The sequence below is a fragment of the Hyperolius riggenbachi genome, chromosome 9 (genome assembly GCF_040937935.1).
Source record: "Hyperolius riggenbachi isolate aHypRig1 chromosome 9, aHypRig1.pri, whole genome shotgun sequence".
NCBI lineage: Eukaryota > Metazoa > Chordata > Amphibia > Anura > Hyperoliidae > Hyperolius > Hyperolius riggenbachi.
The window spans coordinates 279,846,695-279,871,199 of NC_090654.1; the positions used below are offsets into that span (position 1 = coordinate 279,846,695).

The window sequence follows — 24,505 nt, forward strand, 5'->3', positions numbered from 1 at the left end:
GATTTGTCCACTAGCCTCCTGCGCCCTTTTTTACTGTTTCCTATCGCATGTGTTAAAGTCTTAGTGAATTTGGGAAAATAGAGTCTATAATACTGCATGAGATAAATAACCGGACAGGACATTTTTACCAAACGTGTCTTAATGAATTAAAGCCATAGGGGTTGAATCACTATCAAAAACGAGAATATTGCCTAGAGCAGGCAGCACACAGAAAGAATACTGATAGTAATGCGTGTTGCGCAGTTAGCGCAGCCCTCGGTACGTGTAATGCAAACGTTCCTACGATAACATGCGCTATGCTACTTGTGTAACGTTAGCAATTCGAGTGTTAACCATTGTAATATTGCTGTCAGTGCTGCTCGGATACCACTTTTCACTTTCTGGAACGAATTCGGATCCTGATACCCCTCTATCCGATCCGGGTCGGATATCTGGATCAAAAATTTTTCAATCCGAATTTGGGTCGGATATTCGACCCCCAGTACCCGGTCAGATTCGGATGTCCGGATTCAAAACCGGAAGTGCTCTTTAAAACGCTTCCAAACCGTTTTGGAAGCTAAAAAAAACTCTCCCCCTCTCTTGTCTTCCAGGGATTTGTAGGCTGTCAAAAGCCCACTCACATACATTGGCCAGGAATCAAACCCAGGTCAACTGCTTGGAAGGCAGCTATGCTCACCACTATACCACCAACACTGCCTGCTGAAGCCAGCCTGGCATGTACCCTTGTGATATACCATAAATCTACATGGCTATCTGGGGTTCTCTTCAGACAACTGTTGAACACAAAGCCGTCCCTGGGTGGGCTTGAACCACCAACCTTTAAAGAGACACTGAAGCGGAAAAAAAAATATGATATTATGATTTGTTTGTGTAGTACAGCTAAGAAATAAAACATTAAGATCAGATACATCAGTCTAATTGTTTCCAGTACAGGAAGAGTTAAGAAACTCCAGTTGTTATCTCTATGCAAAAAAGCCATTAAGCTCTACGACTTTCAAAGTCGTGGAGAGGGCTGTCTTATGACTTTTATTATCTCAACTGTTCCTGAACTATTTTATTTTTCTCTGCCAGAGGAGAGGTCATTAGTTCACAGACTGCTCTGAAAGAATCATTTTGAATGCTGAGTGTTGTGTAATCTGCACATATTATAGAATGATGCAATGTTAGAAAAAACACTATATACCCGAAAATAAAAATATGAGAATATTTTATTTGCTGCTAATCTTCTAGTAATTATTCATAGTACACAACCAATTCACTATATCATATTTTTTTTTTCGCTTCAGTGTCTCTTTAAGTTAACAGCCGAATGCACTAACCAATTGCACCACAAAGAATGTGCACGCAGTTGCTGCTAAAGGATTTTATGGGGATGTATGTGTGTCTTTTGGAGGGAGGAAGTAAGTCTGCTCCAAGAAGTTTAACGCCACGTTTTCCTACAACGAAGCATTCACTGTGTGGCAGCAGAGTGGTGCAGCGGAAGCGTGCTGAGCCCATAACCCAGAGGTCGATGGATCAAAACCATCCTCTGCTAGGTGTACTTTGGTTATTACAACTTGCTTTACCACATGGGCCAATCGGTGGCCATAGCCCCATAGGAGAAAGTGTCATTAGGGCCTTGCTGTAACATACAGGGTCTTCTCAAAAAATTAGCATATTGTGATAAAGTTCATTATTTTCTGTAATGTACTCATAAACATTAGACTTTCATATATTTTAGATTCAAATACACACAACTGAAGTAGTTCAAGCCTTTTATTGTTTTAATATTGATGATTTTGGCATACAGCTCATGAAAACCCAAATTTCCTATCTCAAAAAATTAGCATATTTGATCCAACCAATAAAAGAAAAGTGTTTTTAAAACAAAAAAAGTCAACCTTCAAATAATTATGTTCAGTTATGCACTCAATACTTGGTCGGGAATCCTTTTGCAGAAATGACTGCTTCAATGCGGCGTGGCATGGAGGCAATCAGCCTGTGGCACTGCTCAGGTGTTATGGAGGCCCAGGATGCTTTGATAGCGGCCTTAAGCTCATCCAGAGTGTTGGGTCTTGCGTCTCTCAACTTTCTCTTCACAATATCCCACAGATTCTCTATGGGGTTCAGGTCAGGAGAGTTGGCAGGCCAATTGAGCACAGTAATACCATGGTCAGTAAACCATTTACCAGTGGTTTTGGCACTGTGAGCAGGTGCCAGGCCGTGCTGAAAAATGAAATCTTCATCTCCATAAAGCTTTTCAGCAGATGGAAGCATGAACCCACTTTTGAACCAGAAACAGAGGCAGAAGCGAGTGACCTGGGCTACAGAGAAGCAGCACTGGACTGTTGCTCAGTGGTCCAAAGTACTTTTTTCAGATGAAAGCAACTTTTACATGTAATTCAGAAATCAAGGTGCCAGAGTCTGGAGGAAGACTGGGGAGAGGGAAATGCCAAAATGCCTGAAGTCCAGTGTCAAGTACCCACAGTCAGTGATGGTCTGGGGTGCCATGTCAGCTGCTGGTGTTGATCCACTGTGTTTTATCAAGGGCAGGGTCAATGCAGCTAGCTATCAGGAGATTTTGGAGCACTTCATGCTTCCATCTGCTGAAAAGCTTTATGGAGATGAAGATTTCATTTTTCAGCACGACCGGGCACCTGCTCACAGTGCCAAAACCACTGGTAAATGGTTTACTGACCATGGTATTACTGTACTCAATTGGCCTGCCAACTCTCCTGACCTGAACCCCATAGAGAATCTGTGAGATATTGTGAAGAGAAAGTTGAGAGACGCAAGACCCAACACTCTGGATGAGCTTAAGGCCGCTATCGAAGCACCCTGGGCCTCCATAACCCCTGAGCAGTGCCACAGGCTGATTGCCACCATGCCACGCCGCATTGAAGCAGTCATTTCTGCAAAAAGATTCCCGACCAAGTATTGAGTGCATAACTGAACATAATTATTTGAAGGTTGACTTTTTTTGTTTTAAAAACACTTTTCTTTTATTGGTTGGATCAAATATGCTAATTTTTTGAGATAGGAAATTTGGGTTTTCATGAGCTGTATGCCAAAATCATCAATATTAAAACAATAAAAGGCTTGAACTACTTCAGTTGTGTGTATTTGAATCTAAAATATATGAAAGTCTAATGTTTATGAGTACATTACAGAAAATAATGAACTTTATCACAATATGCTAATTTTTTGAGAAGACCCTGTAGATAGTAGTGTAACAATATGGGGAAGCTTCCCTGTTTGCTGCTTTTTTTTTTTTTTTTAAGTGCGGAGTCACAGTTCACTCATCTCTTCAACTACAAGAAAGGCCCAGGAGTAGTCTTAGCTACCGTAATATCTATGTTACGGCAGGGCCCTTATTACACTTTCTCTTACAGGGTTATGGAAACTGTTTTGCCCATGCGATAAAGTGAGGTGCAAAAACAAAATCTTGTCTCGCAGAGGATGGTTTCAATCCAGCGACCTCTGGGTTATGGGCCCAGCACACTTCCGCTGCACCACTCTGCTGCCACGCAGGGAATGCTTTGTTGTAGGAAAAAGTGGCGTTAAACTTCTTGGAGCAGACTTACTTCCTCCCTCCAAAAGATACACATACATCCCCATAAAATTATTTAGCAGCAACTGCATGCACAGTCTCTCTGGCGCAATTGGTTAGTGCATTCGTCTGTTAACTTAAAGGTTGGTGGTTCAAGCCCACCCAGGGACAGCCTTGCCTTTTGTGTTCAACAGTTGTCTGAAGAGAACCCCAGATGTAGATTTATGGTATATCACAATGGTACATGCTAGGCTGGCTTCAGCAGGCAGTGTTGGTGGTATAGTGGTGAGCATAGCTGCCTTCCAAACAGTTGACCTGGGTTTAATTCCTGGCAAATGTATGTGAGTGGGCTTTTGACATCCTACAAATCCCTGGAAGAGAGGAGGAGGAGGAGGAGTAGAGATATCGATATCTTTTTGGATCCGGATATCTGTAATATCTGCGGATATCCGTGTTATGCGCCCAAATATCCACGGATAGTTATCCGGATTTTGACCCAGGTATCCGGTAGCTGAAAAAGTTCGGATAATCCAGGTTACCAGGATATCCGGAATCCTGATGAACAGCACTGATTTCTGTGTGCTTCTGCACCAGGAAATTCTATAGTGTTATTTTTCTCCTTTTCTGCCTGAAAGCGTTAAACATTCAGGTATGCAAGTGACAGTTTCTCTCCAGTCAGAGCCCAGACGACTATAGGGTTACCCTCACTGATAAGGAATTACAGCTATAAAACTTTTTCCTGGCGGGGGATAGATAAAAAAGTTTAGACTGTGAGAAGGACTGTATCATTCAGTTGAGACAATACTACTCTTAACTGATACACAGAGACTAAAACTGTGAGATGTTAAAAAACAATAATTTTTAGGAGTAGGAGGATAAATACTTGTTTATCTCATCAGTTTATTTTCATCTCAGCCTTCCTTTACCTTAGGTAGCTTTTCTCGGGTCATATGTCCATTACCCAGAGAAATGACTCACCTGAGGACCTCTCGGAATTCCTTGAGTTGGTTGTCGGGCACCTCCGTCCGGATAGACTCTAGCCACTCCGGCATGATGCATTCCCAGACCGGCTGGTTTATGACGTTATATGGTATAAGGCACAAGATTCTGTTCAGACCTTCCTTCAGCTGGGTGACTGTGCTGCACGACTTGTCCCAGTATCCGCCCACCTGACCATGTGACACAAAGACATCCTGTTACCACAGAGACGCCTCACCGATTGCAATGTTATCTCTCACACCAGCAATACGGTCTTTAACCCCTTAAAGAGCATGTGCTTAAACCCCCCTAAGGCCTCTTGCACACTGCAAGCAATTCAGATTCAGATTCCGCTTTTTAATCTGTTTTTACTTCCAATTCAGATTCAGATTTGCAGTTTGCTCCTTGCACACTGCAAATCTGAATCTGAATCGGAGCTAAAAACTGATTAAGGGCTGGTTCAGACGGACGTTTGCAGAGCGTTTACAGCCAGCGTTCAGGGCTTGGTGTTAAACGCTCCCATTCAAGTGAATGGGAGCGTTTGTACCAAGCTTTCAAGCGCGTTTACACAAACGCGGCGTTTGGGTCCCGATTTTCCCTGGCTTTCAAGGAGCCCCTGGAAGCTACATGTAGCTTCCAGGGGAGGTTAACCGCGACGGCTAATGTCCCCCTAGGGGAAGAAAAAACGCGACCGCATCCAAACGCACACGAACGCTGCTGAACGCGACGCCAGCAAACGCAACGCCTCCAAACGTCCGTCTGAACCAGCCCTAAAAAGCGGAATATGAATCTGAATCGTTTGCAGTGTGCAAGAGGCCTAAAGACCAAGTCATTTTGTACAAATAGGGCCACTGCAGCGTTAAGGGCTCGCTGCAGGGCCGCACAACACAGCACAAAAGTGATCCCCCCCCTCCTTTTCTCCCCACCAACAGAGCTTTCTGTTGGTGGGGTCTGATCGCCCCCCCAGATGTTTGTTTATTTTAGTGTAAATATTTATACCGCGGACTTAAAGAGGTTAAGGAGAACCCAAGGTGGGCATTTTTGTTATGCTAGCCGGATCAGGTAGCCTCAATCCCCGCCACTCCTGTGGCCAGAAATCCTTTGGATTCATTTTCAGTGTCCCCTAGGATCACGGGGTTGCAAGCTCTGCTCTGTGTAAAGGGTTTATTTAGGAAAGGGTTCTTTACAGTAAGAGTGATTAAGATGTGGAATGCCTTGCCACAGGAAGTCGTTATGGCAAACTCTATACCTGCATTTAAAGGGGGCTTAGATGGTTTCCTTTCGTTGAAAGACATCCATGGCTACAACTACTAGGTAATGCCTAATGATGTTGATCCAGGGATTTTATCTGATTGCCATCTGGAGTCGGGAAGGAATTTTTTCCCTTTTGGGGCTAATTGGACCATGCCTTGTAAGGGTTTCTTGCTTTTCTCTGGATCAGCAGGGATATGTGAGGGAGCAGGCTGGTGTTGTACTTTGTTTTCTAGTTGAACTCGATGGACGTATGTCTTTTTTCAACCAAAATAACTATGTAAATATGTAACTATCTAATTTCAGAGTACAGTGCAGGGAGTTGGGGAGAGGCAGAGCTGTCCAATGAGAGCTGGGGAAGTGGGCATAGGTAGGAATGCCCTCAGTGGGCGTTTTGCAAGCATGCCTCTCCTGCAAGGGACGCCCCTTTCCCTCGAGAGTGCCCACAAGCTGCATGTCGGCAATTTCGAGGGGGGGGGGTGACAGCGCGGCACATATGGGAGATAGAGGCATGTCATGGACCAGGGAACATGCCTCTGTCCCATCTGCCCACCCCTGCGCCGCCTCAGGTACACTCCCACCGTCCCTCACCCCAGGACAGGACAGAGCATGCTGCCCAGGAGAGTCATCAGTCCACACCTGTCAGAGGTAAGATAAGCGCAAGGTCATCTGAAACAGTCACATACAATTGTTTTGCTGTCCATACAGCCCTTTAGCCAGAAACACCGCACAACCTCAGCACTTACCCTGGCAAATTCCATTGGTTTGGGCAGCAGGCACATGACCATGACATCGAAGCGTATGTCACAGACGGTCTTCAGCCATTTGGTGACAAACTGAGGTTTGAGCTTCTCCACCAGGCTACCGACCTCATCGTCCATCATGTAGGCCGTAGAGTGAAACCACTGGAACACCATGCTGACCAACCGGGCCAGACTCTCCGTCGGCGTATTCTCGCTTGGCGTACAAAGGCTCACCTGGTGGTGCAAAGTCCAAAAACATGGTTACCAATACTGAAGATGACCGCTAAGAAATGTCATCCAGTAGAAAAATTCCCTCGCAATTTCACACTGGCAACCGGCGTTATAGCAGTGTTGCGGTGCGACGATCGCACCGCACTGCAACGCTCAATATAGCCTTCGGGGATTACCGCGGCAATGTGCAGTAATCTCCCGTCTGGCTGCAGGCCAAGAAGGAAGTGAAGCTCTCTAGCGCCCTCTTCTTGTGGCCAAAATTAGAATGGCGCTGAAGTGTATTGAAAAAAATATGCTTCCGCACATGCGTCATACGACACGGACCCCGAAATGTTTTAAGAAGCTGCGTCACCGTAGACTTATATGACTTTCGGGTCTCTGCATGTCGCCGCCCGTGCGTCGAATTCACAACGTCCAGCCAGCCAGCCAGCCAGCCAGGTTTGAAATGCCTCATAGACTTACATTGGTGTAGCGGTACCCTGCGGCAAACCAGGGGTAACGCACCACGCCAGTGTGAAAGGAGCGGATAATTTACACTAATTATTTATCTCTATAAATACAATTTTATGCAATCATAAGAGGACTATTATTAAAACTTCACTTTTATTGAATATGACTATAAAATGAGAACTCACATGACTCATGAAATGTATATGTGTGAACTATATAGCTGTGAGGCTGTGTCATTGTGATTGGGAATGTGCCTTATTTGTCTAGCACTTTGGTAGCACTCCTGCACTTTGTTATGAAACCCTGACAAAGCCCCAAATCTTTATGGGGTGAAACATGTTGGGTGATGGTGGGGTGATGAATTGTGTATAATCACTTTTCATTGTCTGGGGTAAAGCTGATAGCACTCCTAGACAGGGCTGCTAAAATCCGGATCTGGGAGACATCCGGATAGTTCTATCCGGATATCTCCCAGTTACCTCTGCAGGGTGGGCGGGTGGGGGGTCAATCTTACCTGTCTGACGTATTTTTCGTCCATCCCTCGGCGCCTCCCACGATGCGGTCCAAGTGGCGGTCACGTGATTACAAACACGTCCTCCTTCCGAGTTGAAGAAGGAAGTGTTTGTAATCACGTGACGCGCGTGGAGCGCATCGTGGGAGGCGCCGAGGGATGGACGAAGAAGACGTCAGACAGGTAAGATTGACTCCCCCGCACAGGTTTACTGGGAGATATCCGGATAGCAACTATCCGGGTATCTCCAGGATCCGGATTTGAGCAGCCCTACTCCTAGAGACATATGTCCCTCTGGTCCATTGGCTATATATTTAGGAGTCAGACTGGTTCTTATTTTATAGTAATGTTTAATAAAAGTAAACTTTTAACAATAGTCCTCTAGTGAGAGCATCAATTTAAACCAGATAATGGCCTCAATTCACTAAGCTTATCACCTGTCTTTAATAATGTTTCTAGAGTTATCACCATGGTGATGAGGCATGTAGTATTCAGGAAACATTTTACCTCAGGCAAGCCTAAAGTTAACTCTTCTGTCTTTAAGTTAACTCTCCAATCCTTAAAATATCTCCAGAATTCTAATGTTAAAGACAGACTGTTAATAAACTGTGTGTGAAAATAACTACAGAGGAGGAAACGTATCTACAGAGCAGGTAACTTAACTACAGAGGAGGTAACGTAAGGAATGAAGAGATAAGATAACTCTCTCACTGTGTGGTGGTAAGTTATCTCTTGCCTTATTATCTCCAGCATGATCTTAGTGAATTGGGGCCATATATGTGTTCAACTAATGATTCATCTCACCAGGAACCAGATTCCAAACTGACTGAGCAGCCGCTGGTCATGCTTATCGTCATCCTTGTTATCGAAATCGGTGTTATCCAAAGAATGGTGTGAGGAGGCCAAACCCATCTGTCTCCTGCGGTTCATCTCATACTCCCTCTGTTCTGCATGGTACTCCGCTTCCTTCAGCAAGCTGGTAAAAGAAGAGGGTGATTAGTCTTCAACAATATAGACCAAAGTTCTATCTGTATTGTTTCTATTTATAACCACTTCATATCTGCCCCTCTTAAGGAATTTGTACAAACAAACACTCCTCTACTCATGCATAGTTCCAAGACTTTACTAGAGCTGCTTCCACTCTCTGGAACTCCTTTCTTTGTCATATAGCTGGACAGTGTACTGGTTAAGGGTACCAACTCATACATAGGAGACCAGGGTTTGAATCTCAGCTTTTTCCTATTTAGTAAGTTAGGCTCCATTCAGTAAGGAGACCTTGGACAAGGCTCTGCAGGATGGCCTATTAAGTGGCTTTAGCTCTCAAGTAGTGTTGGCCACTACGAGTACATAGCTACCGTACTCGTAATTGGAATTTAAACTAGATAGCGCTGCCATTCCAGGTTTGAAGGAGAAAGTAGAGGAGTTACATGGACTGTGGGTGAAATGCATTGCCTATAGGCGGCGGCACAGGTAGGTTAACCCCCACTCTGCTGCGGGCATCGCTATCTAACGTAAATTGTCATTACAAGTATCTACGTACTTGTTGCTACTCATAGCTAGACTACTTTCAAGTGCTTTGAGTCTGCTAGAAGGAAAGTGCTATATGAATGTTGGAATTATTACTACACATGCCTCTACTCTATACTCATACAAGGAGGCCATCAAATCCTACTCCTTCAGAAAGATTCCTACCAGTTGTCCTTTTTGTCTTAATCCTTGGTAACCACAATCCTACCAACTCCATAATTCATCTCCGCTACCTATTGCATCATATGTTCCTTGAACTTTTAGAGATTAAAGCGAACCGAGCAGCATTTTTAGCCCCCAGGGCAACTCAATAATGCATTAAAAATGCATGCTAAAAAAATCCATTCTTCTTTTTACATTTGAATGTTTGTTAGAGGCTTGCAATACTTTCGGGGCCTGTGGTCTGCATAAAGAGCAGGCAGTTAAGGACTTTGGCAGCACAGCACTCCTGCGCTTTGTTATGTAACCCTGACAAAGCCCCGAATCCTTATGGGGTGAAACATGTTGGATGATGGGGAGGTGATTAATTGTGTATAATCAGTTTTCATCGGCTGCTCAAATCCAGATCTGGGAGGCATCCGGATAGTTCAATCCGGATACCTCGCAGTTACCTGTGCGGGGTGGGGGGATGTCAATCTTACCTGTCTGACGTCTTCTTTGTCCGTCCCTCGGCGCCTCCCACAATGCGGTCCAAGCGGCGGTCACGTCGCAACTATAGCAACTATCCAGATGTCTCCCAGATCGGATTTGAGCAGCCCTACTTGTCAGAAATGGAAGGGATCACTGTTAGAAGAAAGTGGCGAGCTACTGAAAGCAACTGACAGCGAGGCAAGTATCTAATATTCATTTGCAGGTATATCATGTGTTTATTTTAAATAATTGTAATTGGTTCAGGTTCACTTTAAGCTGTTAGTGGACCCATCATGCAAGCACCGTACCTTATCACAGCTTCCACCGCGCACACCAGCTCCTCTGCCCCACACTCCCGCGTGTTGATAGGAGGCGGCGATGTTTGGTATAAGTGGTTCTCCGACGAGGACGCTCCTCCGGCCTCCTGGTTGTGGTGATAAGAGTGGCAGCGCTTGCAGTAACGCACCGGCCGGTTGCCGTGACGGCCACAGCACCCTGCGGAAAAGCAGGTCACCACCGCCCTCCTTACATGGGAGCTGCAATTCTGGAAGAAAAATAGAATGTCTGCTGACCCAAATCCCCTAAAAACGTGGCTAGCTGTGTTCTCTACATGCCCTGACGGTGAGCTGCTCTGGACTTCCTAGATGACGCACACAGGTTTGCTGTTCTGGGCGCCAACATTGCTAATGGCCAGGAACCAGTGGAGATATTGGTGGAGTCTTTTTTACGTGTCCTTTGTAGGACCTCATGCCGTATACACGAGGTGTTCAACTAAAACCAATATCAATATTCGTCCACTCCTAATGCTTGAAGCAACTAAAATGCTAGCAGACGCCCTTATCTTATCTATTTTAGCATCCTACTGTGTGGTCAACCATTAAATGGGCAGCCACCCCGAACTCTACTGCTCAACTCATCCATCTCTCTTCTCACATGCTGCTCCTCTCTCGATTGGTTGTCCATCAAGGCTTTACTTCCCACTTCTAACTACAATTTTTTTTCAATCTGGCTCCCCCAGACAGTACACCCCTATACCTAAGGCCAATATAGCCCTATACTGGCCCTACCTATATCTATAAAAAACAACCTTAGGCTATCGCATAGTTAGGGTGTGGGGTTATAGATAATGGCAGTTGGTGTTGTCTGGTTTTTTATTTTCATGTCTGCCAGCAGGGGCGTAAATAGAAGTCCCCAGGCTCCCCTGCAAGAATTTGAGCGCTCCCCCCCTTCCCTCTGGGGCCCGCTCATGGCCATTTTGGGGTGGGGCAGTGGGGGTCGCAGCATGAGGGGAGAGCTTTGCACATCAGCGGGGAGGGGGGACAGTCCCCCCCTCCCTCACCTCGGGCTCTCTCCTCTGCGCTCCCCTCCTGCATCTAAGTGGCAGCAGCTGCGGCGGCAGCTATAATTACCTCCATTCACCACCGGAGGTCTCCAATCTGCAAGGGCTTCACATTACTTCCTGTTTTAACAGGAAGTAATGTGAAGCCCTTGCAGATCGGAGACCTTCGTGGTGAATGGAGGTAATTATAGCTGCTGCCTCCGCCACTGCTGCTGCCACTTAGATGCAGAAGGGGAGTGCAGAGGAGAGAGCCCAAGGTGAGGGAGGTGGGGGGGACTGTCCCCCCTCCCCGCTGATGTGCAAAGCTCTCCCCTCGTGCTATGACCCCTCCTGACCCCCAAAATGTCCATGAGCGCCCCCCCCCCCTATTTTTTTACTTCTCACTTTGCAATGGATTGATTTCTTACCCCAAGCCCCCCAACCCCCCCCCCCCCCCCCCCCCCCTCTCTTTGCTAAAGATCCTTTTTAAGGACTCCACCATTCCCAGGAAGTATACGCCATTTCTCATAACAAGCTTATCATTTTTCCCCCCAGAGCATCTTGGGTAAGAGTCAGAGAACAAGATGGAGGCTGCAATGAAATCTCATACAATGATCGCCACATTTGTAGTCACGGCACAAGTACTGCATGATCAAACACGGCATGATTGTGTCACAATGAGGCGAAGAGATGACAATGACGGTCACAAGCAAACACATCACGGCGTGAATGGATGGCGACACGATGACAGTGCTGGACCGTTCTTACCTTTTTCTGACAAATGGCTGAAATCTCAGCTGTGTGAGATACATACACAAAACTCAGTGAGGAAAATATCATCATGACAGGTACACTTCATATTAAGCTCAGGTCATGTGCGTTTCAGTATGGCTTACAGTGGATGTAAATGGCTAAGGGAGGCCTGCTGTAAGGACTCAGACCCAGAGGTCTCTCCTCATGAGGAGGATAAAGCGGACAATTATTCGTGCTGTACCGTTCGTTTAGCATGTTTTTTGCTTTATAGTATTTTAGGGCCCAGTCACACTGGAGAGCTTTATAAGCGATTTCCGCAGAGCTTTGAATCTCTGGCAATCGCCAGCACTATGAAAAGCGCTAGTGTAATGCATAGTATACTGTATGACAGTGATCTCACAGCAGCGATAGTCAACGATTCGCAATTTGTGGAAATCGGAAATGCAGTATACAACGCTTTTCCATGATTTTGGAGCAATTGCGGTTCATAAATTAAAAAAACGCAAATCACAATGGCTCAAAAAAATGTGTTTGTGTCCAGTGAAAAAAAATCACTCTGTAAAATGCTAGAAATTTTGCTAGAGTTTTGCGATCGCCAGAGTGAATGGGCCCAATGACCATTGCTATAGTGTTAAAGCCATAGATTTTTTTTGCTTCAGTGATATGTCTAAAGCAATAGATTTTTTGCATGCACAATATTATGAGGCGTGTGGCCTGCTGTACAACCCACAAGGTCTTGACTCTGAGGCTAGCCCAGGCATGGGCAAACTCGGCCCTCCAGCTGTTACAGAACTACAAGTCCCACAATGCATTTGCCTTTATGAGTCATGACTGTGGCTGTCAGACTCCTGCAATGCATTGTGGGACTTGTAGTTCCGTAACAGCTGGAGGGCCGAGTTTGTCCATGCCTGGGCTAGGTGCACACTTAGCAGAAACGCTAGCATTGCGGAAACTGCTGCATTTTTGCTGCTAATGGAAGTCTATAGGCCGCAGGAAAAAACACATAAAAAACACCTATGCATTTTATATGCATGCGTTTTTAAAAATGCTGGTTTTGTTGCATACTATGCAAAAACGCATCAAAAACGCACATAATGAAAGTCAATAGGAACGCAATGGTTTGCATTTTTCATGCGTTTTTATATGCGTTTTTTGTAAAAATAAAATTTGTGATGTATTTGCTCTTCCTGTTGTCTTCCTATTAATTTGCATGAAACACAATTTTAAAACGCATGAAAAAAACATACGCGCAAAAACGCATAATGCGCAAACGCATTAAAACGCACGCAAAATGGTTGAAAAACGCATCTGCGAAAAAAAAAACGCTAACGCTGAGGCACCAAAAATGCAGTATAAATGCACACAAAAAATATGCACATGACATAAAACGCAGCCTTTCATGTTATGTTATGTGTGCACCCAGCCTGAAAGTAATGTGCCTTCAGCAAATTATCAGAAATCTAATTCAAGAGATCAGAACTTTTGGAGTTAGAGAGGAACTCCAGTGAAAATAATGTAATAAAAAAAGTGCTTCATTTTTACAATAATTATGTATAAATGATTTAGTCAGTGTTTGTCCAGTGTAAAAGCTTTTAAATCCCTGATTTATATTCTGCCGTTTATCACATGGTGACATTTTTAGGGCCTGTTTCCACTACACGCAGATTTTGCATGCAGAAAACTGACTCCAATGAATGCCTATGGGAAATCTGCATCAGAAAAATCACGTTCAGTGGAAACAGGCCCATAGGCATTCATTGGAGTCAGTTTTCTGCATGCAGAATCTGCATGTAGTGGAAACAGGCCCTTCCTGCTGGCAAGTGATGTAGCTGCTGGATGCTGTTTTGGCAGTTGGAAACAGCTGTAAACAGCTATTTCCCACAATGCAACAAGGTTCACAGACAGGAAACTGCCAGGAGTACCACGGTCCTCAGAGTTTCTTGTGGGAGGGGTTTCACCACAATATCAGTCATACAGCGCCCCCTGATGGTCTGTTTGTGAAAATGAATAGATTTCTCATGTAAAAGGGAGTATCAGCTACTGATTGGGATAAAGTTCAATTCTTGGTCGGAGTTTCTTTTTAAAGTACACTAAGCTACCTGTGGTGAGCACAGAGGTAAGTTCATGCTTGACTCACATAGCTCTGTGCAGTGCCTGTTCCTTTCAATATGCAATCTGAATAAACCTTTTAAAGGGAATCTGAAGTGAAAATAAACTTATGAGGTAATGGAGTGTATGTGTAGTACAGCTAAGAAATAGAACATTAGTAGCAAAGAAAAGAGTCTCATATTGCTTCCAGTACAAGAAGAGTTAAAGGATTCTGATGCAAAAAAGCGAATCTATTCTGTACTCACCTGGGGTTTCTTCCAGCCCCTCGCAGCTGTTTCAGTCCCTCGCCGCAGCCCGGGTTCTCCTCAGTGTCCATGCTGACTGCCCATAATGATTGCAACCCGCTGAGGGGGTCGGCTCTTTTGCGCCTGCGTGTCCATGTCATCTGGCGTGTACTGTGCCAGCGCAGTAGTTGTGCGCAGGCCCACTATGCGGCAGATTAAATGGATGCGCAGGCCAGGGGTGTAACTAGAAATCACCTGGCCCCCTGCAAAAATTTTGGGATGGGGCCCTGCTCCACGGCCCCCCAGGTCCGTTTTGAGGGGCTGGAGGGGTCGCAGCACGAGAGGAAAGCATGGCCGCACCTCGGGCTCTCCTCTCTGCGATCCCTCCAGCATCTATTATCAGTGGCAACAGACGGGCAGCAGCAACACATACCTCCATCACGGAGGTCTCCGATCTCTGACGCTACTTCCTGTTTAAACAGGAAGTAGCATGAAGCACTGAAAGATCAGAGACCTCCGCGATGGAGGTATGTGTTGCTGCTGCCCGCCTGTTGCCACTGATAATAGATGCTGGAGGGATCGCAGAGAGGAGAGCCCGAGGTGAGGCAGGGAGGGGGGACGGTCCACCCCTCCCCGCCGATGTGCGGCCATGCGTTCCTCTCGTTCTGCGACCCCTCCAGACCCTTCTGCACCCCCTATATTTACCCCAGTGGCGCAGACGCAGAAGAACTGACCCCACCAGCGGGTCGCAATCATTACGGGCAGCCAGCGGGGACACTGAGAAGGAGCGGGGCTGCGGCGAGGGACTAAGATGGCTGTGAGAGGCTGGAAATTCGTTTTTTCACATCTTTTAAGAAACTTCAGCTGTTTTGCAAAAGAGCTTCTCTGAGCTATTCCATCCACTGGGTCACATACAGTCCTGTTTTTTGAAGCAGAGTAACTTCATCCCAATCAGTAGCTGTTATCCCCTTTCCCATGAGAAATATATTCCTTTTCACAAACAGATCATCAGGGGGCTCTGTACGGCTGATATTGTGGTGAAACCCCTCCCACAGTGTGATGTCAGGACCATGGTCTGTGAACCTCGTTGCATTGTGAGAAATAGCTGTTTACAGCTGTTTCCAACTGCCAAAAGCAGCTGTTTTCAACTGCAAGCAGCATCTCCTTCCACTGACATCACCTGCCAGCAGTAAAAATGTCACCAAGTGATAAATGTCAGAATATAAATCAGGGAGAGGAAAGCTTGTACAATAGGCACTGACTAAATCATTTATACATAACAAGCTGATTGCCCGGCGTTGCCCGGGTATGTATTTGGCTGGTGTTGGCTCCGCCTACTTTTTCTAACCCTAACACATAATTACTCACTGACCAAGTTTGTGAGCTTTGCGGTCTTTGGTATCAATAATCTGCTTTGAAATGAAACAAATCTGATTGGCTGTGTGTGGCTCCACCCCTTTTCTGAATTTGAACCCAAGTCACACAATAACCAACTGTACCAGGTTTGAGGCCTGTGCCATTAACAGTTCAAGAATGGTAGCAATTAAATATTCCCCTTGAAAAGCAACAGATGAAGTTTGATTCACTTTTGTAGGCTCCACCCACTTTTCTGAATATTAATCCCAGTAACCAACTGTGCAAAGTTTAAAAACCCTGGCATTAACAGAATGGCTGCAGTTTACATTTTCCCAGTGAAATGTGTATTTGTCTCCACCCACTGATGATCCGGCGTTGCCGGGGAATGTATTTGACTGGTGTTGGCTCCGGCCACTTTCTAACCCTAACGCACACACACTCAATGACCAAGTTTGTGAGCTTTGGGGTCCTTGTCATCAATAATTTGCATATTCCCATAGAAATGAAACAAATCAGATAGGCTGTTTGTGGCTCCACCCCTCTCCAGCATTCAAACCCCAGTCACCCAATGACCAACTGTAGCAGGTTTGAGGGATCTGCTATTAACAGTGTAAAAATGGCAGCAATTTAAATATTCCACTTGAAAATCAACAGGTGAATTTTGATTGGCTATTATAGGCTCCACCCACTTCCCTGAATATTAATCTCAGTCACCCAGTGACCATCTGGGCAAAGTTTGAGAACCCTGCCAATAACAGTGTAAGAATGGCTGCAGTTTATATTTTCCCAGTGAAATTTGGTTTTGGTTCCGCCCACTATTTGTAACCTAGACACACAGTCACTCAATGACCAATTTTGTGAGCTAGTTTGGGGTCCTTGGCATCGATAATTTGTACTTTCCCATGAAATGAAACAAATCTGATTCACTGTTTGTGGCTCTGTCCCCTTTTCTGAATTTGAACCTCAGTGACCCAATGACCAACTGTACCAGGTTTTAGGCTTGTGCCATTAACAGTGCAAGAATTGCAGCAATTTTAATATTCTCCTTGAAAAGTGACGTGATTTTTGATTGGCATTTTTAGGCTCCACCCACTTTTCTGAATATTAATCCCAGTCACCCAGTAACCAGCTATGCTAAGTTTGAGAACCCTGCCATTAACAGTGAAGAAGGGCTGCAGTTTACAATTTCCCAGAAAAATCTGTTTTTAACTCCACCCACTTTTTATAACCTTGACACAGTCACTACTCAATGACCAAGTTTGTGAGCTTTTGGGTTCCTGGCATCAAAATTGTGCTAATGGAAGCAGTTTATCCAGCAAAGAAATCTGGTTCTTTTTGGCTCCGCCCCTTTACTGAATTTGAACCCCAAACACTTAACAACCGACTGTAGCAGGTTTGAGGCCTCTGCTATTAACAGTGTGAGAATGGCTGCAGTTTCAATATTCCCCTTGAAAATCAATAGGTGAATTTTGATTGGCTCTTGTAGGCTCCACCTACTTTTCCGAATATTAATCCTAGTCACCCAGTGACCAACTGTGTGAAGTTTGAGGACCCGGCCATTAACAGTGTAAGAAAAGCTGCAGTTTACATTTCCCCATGTAAAAAGTTAGTTGTTTTTGGCTCCGCCCACTATTTCTAATCTTGCCATACAGTCACTTAATGACCAAGTTTATGAGCTTTGGGGTCTTTGGCATCAATAAGTTGCATTTTACCTTTGAAATTAAACAAATCTGATTGGCTGTTTTTGGCCCGCTCCCTTCAGAATTAAAATCCCAGTCTCCCAGTGACTGACTGTAGCAAATGTTAGGCCTCTGCTATTAAGAGTGTATGAATGGCAGCAATGTAAATATTCCCCTTGAAAATCAAAAGGTGAATTTTGATTGGCTGCTGTAGGCTCCACCCACTTTTCTGAACATTAGTCCCAGCCACCCAGAGGCCAACTGTGTCATGTTTGAGAACCCTGCCAATAACAGAATGGCTGAAATCAATCTAACAAATCTGATTGGCTGTTTGTGGCTCCACCCCTTTAGTGCATTTGGACCCCAGTCACCCAATGACTGACTGTATCAGGTTTGAGGCCTCTGCCACTAACAGTGTAAGAATGGTAGCAATGTGAATATTCCCCTTGAAAATCAATAGGTACATTTTGATTGGCTGTTGTAGGCTCCACCCACATTTCTGAATGTTCATCCCAGTCACCCAGTGGCCAATTGTGTAAAGTATGAGAACCCTGCAATGTAAAAAATGAAGTTGTTGGCACCGCCCACTTTTTCTAACCTTGACATACAGTCACTCAATTATCAAGTTTATCAGCTTTGGGTTCCTTGGTATCAATACTTTGTATATTCCCATTGAAAAATAAACAAATCTGGCTGTTTGTGGCTCTGCCCCCTTCCTGAATTTGGGCCCCAGTCACCCAGTGACCAACTGTACCAGGTTTGAGGCATCTGCTTTTACCAGTATAAGAGAATGGTAGCAGATGAAATATTCCCTTTGAAAATCAAATGGGGAATTTTTATTGGCTGTTGTAGGCTCCACCCACCTTCCAAAATCTTAATCTGTCACCCAATGACCAACTGTGCAAAGTTTGAGAACCCTGCCATTAACGGTGTAAGAATGGCTGCAGTTTATATTTTCCCAGTAAAAGTTGTTTTGGCTCCGCCCACTTTTTGTAACCTCAACACACAGTCACTCAATGACCAAGTTTGTGAGCTGTCAGGTTCCTGGCATCAAAAATGTGTGAATGGAAGCCATTTATCCACCAAGGAAATCTGATTGGCTGTATGTGGCCCCGCCCCTTTAGTGAATTTGGACCCCAGTCACCCAATGACCGGCTGTAGCAAGTTTGAAGCCTCTGCCATTAACAGTGCAATAGCAGCAGTTTAAATATTCCCCTTGAAAATCAATAGGTGAATTTTGATTGGCTGTTGTAGGCTCCACCCATTTTCTTGAATCTTAATCACATTCACCCAGTGACCAAGTGTGCCAAGTTTGAGAACCCTGCGATTAACAGTGTAAGAATGGCTGCAGTTTACATTTTCCCATTTAAAATGAACGGCTGAAATTTGATTGGCTGTTTTATGATCCACCCACTTTTCCTGGATTTGTTACCTCGGTCACCAAGTGACCAACTGTGCAAAGTGTGGGGACTCTGGCTTGATTACTGTGAGAATGGCAGCCTTTTACATTTTTTCCATTGACTTGAATGGGTGAAATCTGATTTGCTGTTTGTAGCTCCGCCCACGTGTGCAGGGGGGCCGCGAGACCCCCAGAACATATCATCCCAGGTAGTAAGGAATCTGTGTACCAAGTTTCGTTCAAATCGGTCAAGCCGTTTTCGCGTGATCGCGGCACATACACACACACACACACACACACCACACACACACATACATACATACATACGATTTTATATATATAGATTATTGTAAAAATGAAGCTCTTTTTTATTACATTATTTTCACTGGAGTTCCTCTTTAAATAGCCAAGAAACAGTGAGAGAGAGCTTCAGATAAGGTTTGAGGGCTGGTGCACACCGAGCGGCTTTTTCAGCGTTTGGATACGCTTGGTCAATGTATCTCAATGGACTGGTGCACACCAGAGCGGGAGGCGTTTTGCAGAAACGCATACTCCCGGAGTGAGGCATTTTTTGGATTGCGGAGGCGTTTCTGCCTCCAATGTAAAGTATAGGAAAAACGCAAACCGCTGTGAAAAACGGCAGATCAGAGCAGTTTTGCCGGCGTTTTTGTTACAGAAGCTGTTCAGTAACAGCTTTACTGTAACAATACAGGAAATCTACTACACCAAAAACACTACACAAAACCACAAAATGCTAGCTGAAACGCTGCAGAAAAAGAAGAAAAAGCGTTTTTAAATCTGCTAGCATTTTGCGGATCTGCTAGCGGTTTTTGGTGTGCACCAGGCCTAACAGCAGAGGAGTTTAAGGATCATTAGCTCTGATTTGTTTCACAGTTTAAAGTACAGAGTGTAGCTCACCATTGCAAATAAGATAAAATGATGCAATGTTATAAAAAAAAAATTAGACTCTTTTTGTTGCTACTAATGTTGCATTAATTATCTGTACTACACATACAATTCACTATATCATAAGTTTTTTGTCACTTTAACACTTGTCACTGTTAACAGAGGCATTCTTTTATAATTGTTTTATTTATCAAAGAAAATGTTTTCAAAATGTGTAAATTTCCACTAAATCTAGGGTGACATCAAAATGAAATTCCATGAGGGGTCTTTGGACTGGAAATTAAAATGGAATAACTTCGAGCATAATGCTTTTCTTGCCTTTCCTCTATAGCACAGGTATCAAACACAAGGCCCATGGGCTGGATTTGCCCTCCTCCCCCCCCCCCTCCCCATGACAACAGAATGAGGCACCTGGCGGTTGAATCTAGATTGGAGAGGAATCAGGCTGTAGTGCAGAGGGCAGCACATTTTGAATCCTATAATATACAGAAACGGGCTTGGTGGTTTGATGAAAACAATGAACTGTGTACATTTGTCATGGGAGGAGTTGTTTTTCCTCTACAAAAGTTACTGGCAGATACAGTTTAGTAGCAAGGCTAACATGAATGCTGTTATTAAAAGAAGAAGAAAAAGAAGAAACAAAAACAAAAAAAGTGTTGAAGACAAGGCATAATATTCATACATGTCACAGCAGAAGTCGTACAATCCATCTTCAGAATCAGAATCAATATATACCGTAATTTCCTGGAAGGTGATTAAAGATTGACAGCAGGGATGGAAGGAGATTTTTCACAGAGGCATCAATATATATATATATATCCACCATGCTAATACCTCAGATTGTAAAAATGTTAATAACATGCGCTAATCTTAAAAAATATCATATCGCAATTTATTCAAAATCTGTTAAAATCACAATATGCCAAGATACCAATAACTGTGCAAATACACAAACAAATCACCCATTCAAACATTCACATACACATAAGAAGGGCCCTTCTATCTATTTTTGTTCAGACTCTCCTATAAAAATCTGATCAGCTTCTAACATTAAATCCCTTCCCAGAGGATCAATGCTTCTATATAGTTCTTCCGTTACGACATAAATGGTGGTAACAATTTAAAGTTCCTTTTAGGAGAGCACTGTGTTGTAAACTTCCAAGTTCAGGTATAATTTCAACTTGTTCAATATATCTTAAAGAGTGTCCGCATCAACTCACGTGACCAGTGTCCTGGATGATCTGCAGCAGTTACTCACAGAGATTTGCTCATATGCATAAACATCTCATCACTGGGACCTTCCTCACTCATACAAGTTTCTTCTGCCCGCTGCCTTCCTAAGCGTTTCTCGGCGTCCTGTTGCGGCATACGTGGGTTCGGTTTGTCAAACACAGAGCCCCGCTCGTCGCACTTCCGATCAGCTGATCCGGCTTGCGTATTAGGTTGGGTGACGTCACCTCGTAAGCCTCTGGACCTTCGTTCACGAGCGGCTGCTGCGCGCTTACACAGCCTGCTCAGTCCTGGGGCTCCTTAGCAGATTTTGCATTAGAACGAGGTACCAGTTGCCTGACTCTACTGCTGATCCTCTGCCTCCACAGCCCCTCAACAAGCATACAGATCAGGTGCTCTGACTGAAGTCAGACTGGATTAGCTGCATGCTTGTTTCAGGTGTGTGATTCAGCCACTACTGCAGCCTAAGATCAGCAGGACTGCCAGGCAACTGGTGTTGTGTAAAAGGAAACATTCTGTCAGTTTAGGTGTACATTAAAGCACACCTGAACTCAGAATTTCCTTTCTGCTCTAAAAGATAAGCAACAGCATAATAATCTTTAAAGAAAAACATTTCTTTGTTACAGCTGATACAAATCCTGAAATAAATCTGCAGTGTGTCTACTTTCTGCTTTCATGAAAGCAGACATGGCGTTAACATCCAGTGCTTTCAAATTAGCTTATCTGTCAGTCAGGTGACACAGGGGATTTGATTAGTCACAGATGAGGGGGGATTACACAGGCTAAAGTCTCTAAATACATCCAGTTCACATTTCTCTGTGTTTTCCTTCTGTCCTGTGCAAGAAATGCCAGGTAAGTATGAGTCTCAGGTTCTCTATAACCATCCGCTCTAAGTGCCTAACACTAACCTAAAGTCGGGCACCAAATGATCAATAGTTCTGGCTGATTATCCACAACCATAAAATACTATGTAGTAGCCAATTGTCTACTAGACACATAGGGAGCCCAAATGACCCCCCGAACACCCGATTACTGAACATTTAGGCACAGCTCACATCTGCGTTTTTTGTGGAGCCGGCCGTACGGATCCGGACATCAGGATCAGGTAAAAACTGTCAGCTTTCTATTTGTCCCTATGTACAGCAGCTGCAAAATCTTCCGTTTCCGTTCCACTGAGCGAAACGGTCCGGAAAATTGGGTCCTGCAGCATTTTTTTTTTTTGTCCATTCACCGGAACGGACCACGAATCCATACGGCCGGTTCCATTGCCAAATGCAGATGTGAACCGTGCCTAACACAGACGTCAGCTTGAAATTGGGCCAAGCAAACTTGACAGGAAGTGCATCTGATCTTGTCAGGACAAACTGGGCAATTGCCCGCAGCTGGCTGTAGGGGCCCTCCCAGGTCTAACCCTTAAGTCAGTTGGTGCTCCCCGGACCCTGATCTGTTGCATTCAGCATCTCCCTTCGAGGGGGATAGAGAGGTTCAATGACCACGTAATGCTGCTGGGGGAGGGGCTGGAGACACACAGACCACCTAATGCTGCTATGGGGGGCATCTGATAACACTATGCAGGGAGGTGGGCGGGTCATAGGCAGGGTCTACGTTAACTTTAGCCTGCGGCCCTATCATCTACAACTGGCCCTGGATCTCATTAAGCATCCTCTTGTTTTAGGCCTCGTTTCCACTATCGCGAATCCGCATGCGTCTTGCGTATGCGGATTCGCATAGACAATATAAGTGAATGGGCCTGTTTCCACTTATGCGTCTGCGGGAGCGTTTTATTGTGCGGAGAAAATTTGCATGGAACACCCTGCAGAATTCGCCTGCGTGTGGAATGTAGGCGAATCGCACACAATGTATTTAATTGGGAAATCGCATGCGTTTTCCCCATGCGTTTTGTGCCGCGAATTTGCATGCAAATTCGCCGAGGTACCAATGTAAATTCACACAGGCAGTGACATGGTTAAAATCGCATATACCCTCACCTATGCGAATTCGCATGCAAATTTGCGGCAAAAAACGCATGGGGAATCGCATCCGCATGAGATTTCATCAGCGGTGGAATCCAGGCGATTCCGCACCGCAATAGTGGAAACGAGCCCTTAAGAGGAACTTTATTCCCCAATAAGCATAAGCCAGCTCTGCAGACGGACACCCCCTCCACCTCATGTGATAACATGAATAGTTAGGGTGCTTTCACACTATTGACACTGAGCGTGTTGGGTTGCATTGCCGAGTGTGAACGCACTGACCGCACACTTGTATGGGCGTGTTCCTATCTCTGCGTTGTAACATGTTACATTATAATAACATACTTGCTACAGCACATTTCTGGAAAATATATGCGATACTGCGTGTGTTCCAACGCAATTGGCCAGCTTTAAAGTAAGTGCTCGTTCAGACTATGCGCGCTGCAGTGCATATTTCGGCAGTGTGCATAGTGTGCGACACACAAGAACGGTAGAAGCGCATAGACAGCTCTTCTACCGTTGCCATCCTATGCGCTGCGCAGCAGTGTGATGCGCTATCGCGCTGCTCCATGCATTTTCGGGAATCGCAGCGCAGATCCTATTCACTGTAGTAAATGGCATCTGCAGCGCAGCGCATAGTAGCGCAGATAGCGTGCAATCGTACACATTGCATTCCGAATGCTCAGCCATCTGTGCTAAATTATGTGATCGAGGCCTGACAAGGGTGTCTTTTACGTGCAGAGAGTGCACTGCGTTATACTTGTGCTGTAGCGCCGGCGTTACGCTAGGCACACGGTGTTACTGTTCTACTAAAGGAAGGAGAACCTGTAGCGTCACACCTGTTCATCACATGATTATTGCAGGACCTACATCCAAAATGGGCTACCTCCACATTACTCCGCTATGGTACAGACAGTCAGTGAGACGCTAATAATTCAGACTTGCATGCAGATTTCATGCAAACTGTAACCAGCTTGAAATTGAGCCAATCAAATTCACTTCCTGTTGATTTTGAATGGCCCATTTCCAAGCTGTATCCAGTGTGCAAACATTTTTATGCAACCTGGAATTATTTTTGGCATCTCATCTCTGATCACCTCTACAGCCTAGTTTTTAGGTGTATGGGCCGGCTCAGATGGTCGGCTGACATTTACCGCCGTGATCTGCCGCGCCCCGCATTGAGATGAACCTCCTAGGAGCTTAAAATGTAGCGTCAACAATAACGGTAATCAATGCAAAACACTTTTCTTCTCAGTAGCAGGAAAGCATTTCAGCACGATGAAACGAGCTGCCGGTCGCCAGCCGTGTCCACCAGCCCTAAGGGGTCACACCCACTAGCAGCCTTTTCTAAGCGCTAGTGATTTGAAAAAGCGCTTGCTAATGCAATGCGATGGGGAATTTTTATAAAATCACATCGCTAAAATGGGATCACCATAGCATTACATTAACAAGAGCTTTTCAACTCACGAAGTGCACAGAAATGGCTTAGTAACGTACTGCTACTGGGTTCCAGGCTTAAAGCTAATGGGAACCCATATTTAAATTAAAAAAAGTCAGATACTCACCTAAGGAGAGGGAAGGCTCGGTCCTAATGAGCCATCCCTCTCCTCTCCCGGTGCCCTCTGTGCTGTGCTGGCTCCCCCGGTCAAATCCCCCACCGCGGGGACTTCAGAAGTCTTCGGGAGCCGAGTCCTCCCGAAGACAGGCG

At 45.0% G+C, this 24,505-nt stretch overlaps 1 protein-coding gene across 6 annotated transcripts in view; it reads right to left on the minus strand.

The window, feature by feature from the left end:
* Positions 1-24,505, minus strand: part of UNC79 (unc-79 homolog, NALCN channel complex subunit) — a 282,366-nt gene that overhangs the window by 187,668 nt on the left and 70,193 nt on the right. For 5 of the 6 annotated variants that reach the window (XR_011024177.1, XM_068254657.1, XM_068254659.1 and 2 more), the window contains 5 exons: positions 11,937-11,965; positions 10,159-10,394; positions 8,498-8,669; positions 6,505-6,735; positions 4,508-4,698 (listed from right to left, as the gene is read on the minus strand). Coding sequence is in view for 5 of the 6 variants with exons in the window: in XM_068254657.1 (XP_068110758.1) it covers positions 4,508-4,698; positions 6,505-6,735; positions 8,498-8,669; positions 10,159-10,394; positions 11,937-11,965 (859 nt within the window). In the remaining variant the exon portion in view is untranslated. The remainder of the gene's footprint in view (positions 1-4,507; positions 4,699-6,504; positions 6,736-8,497; positions 8,670-10,158; positions 10,395-11,936; positions 11,966-24,505) is intronic. The other variant, XM_068254658.1, reaches the window with a different exon arrangement.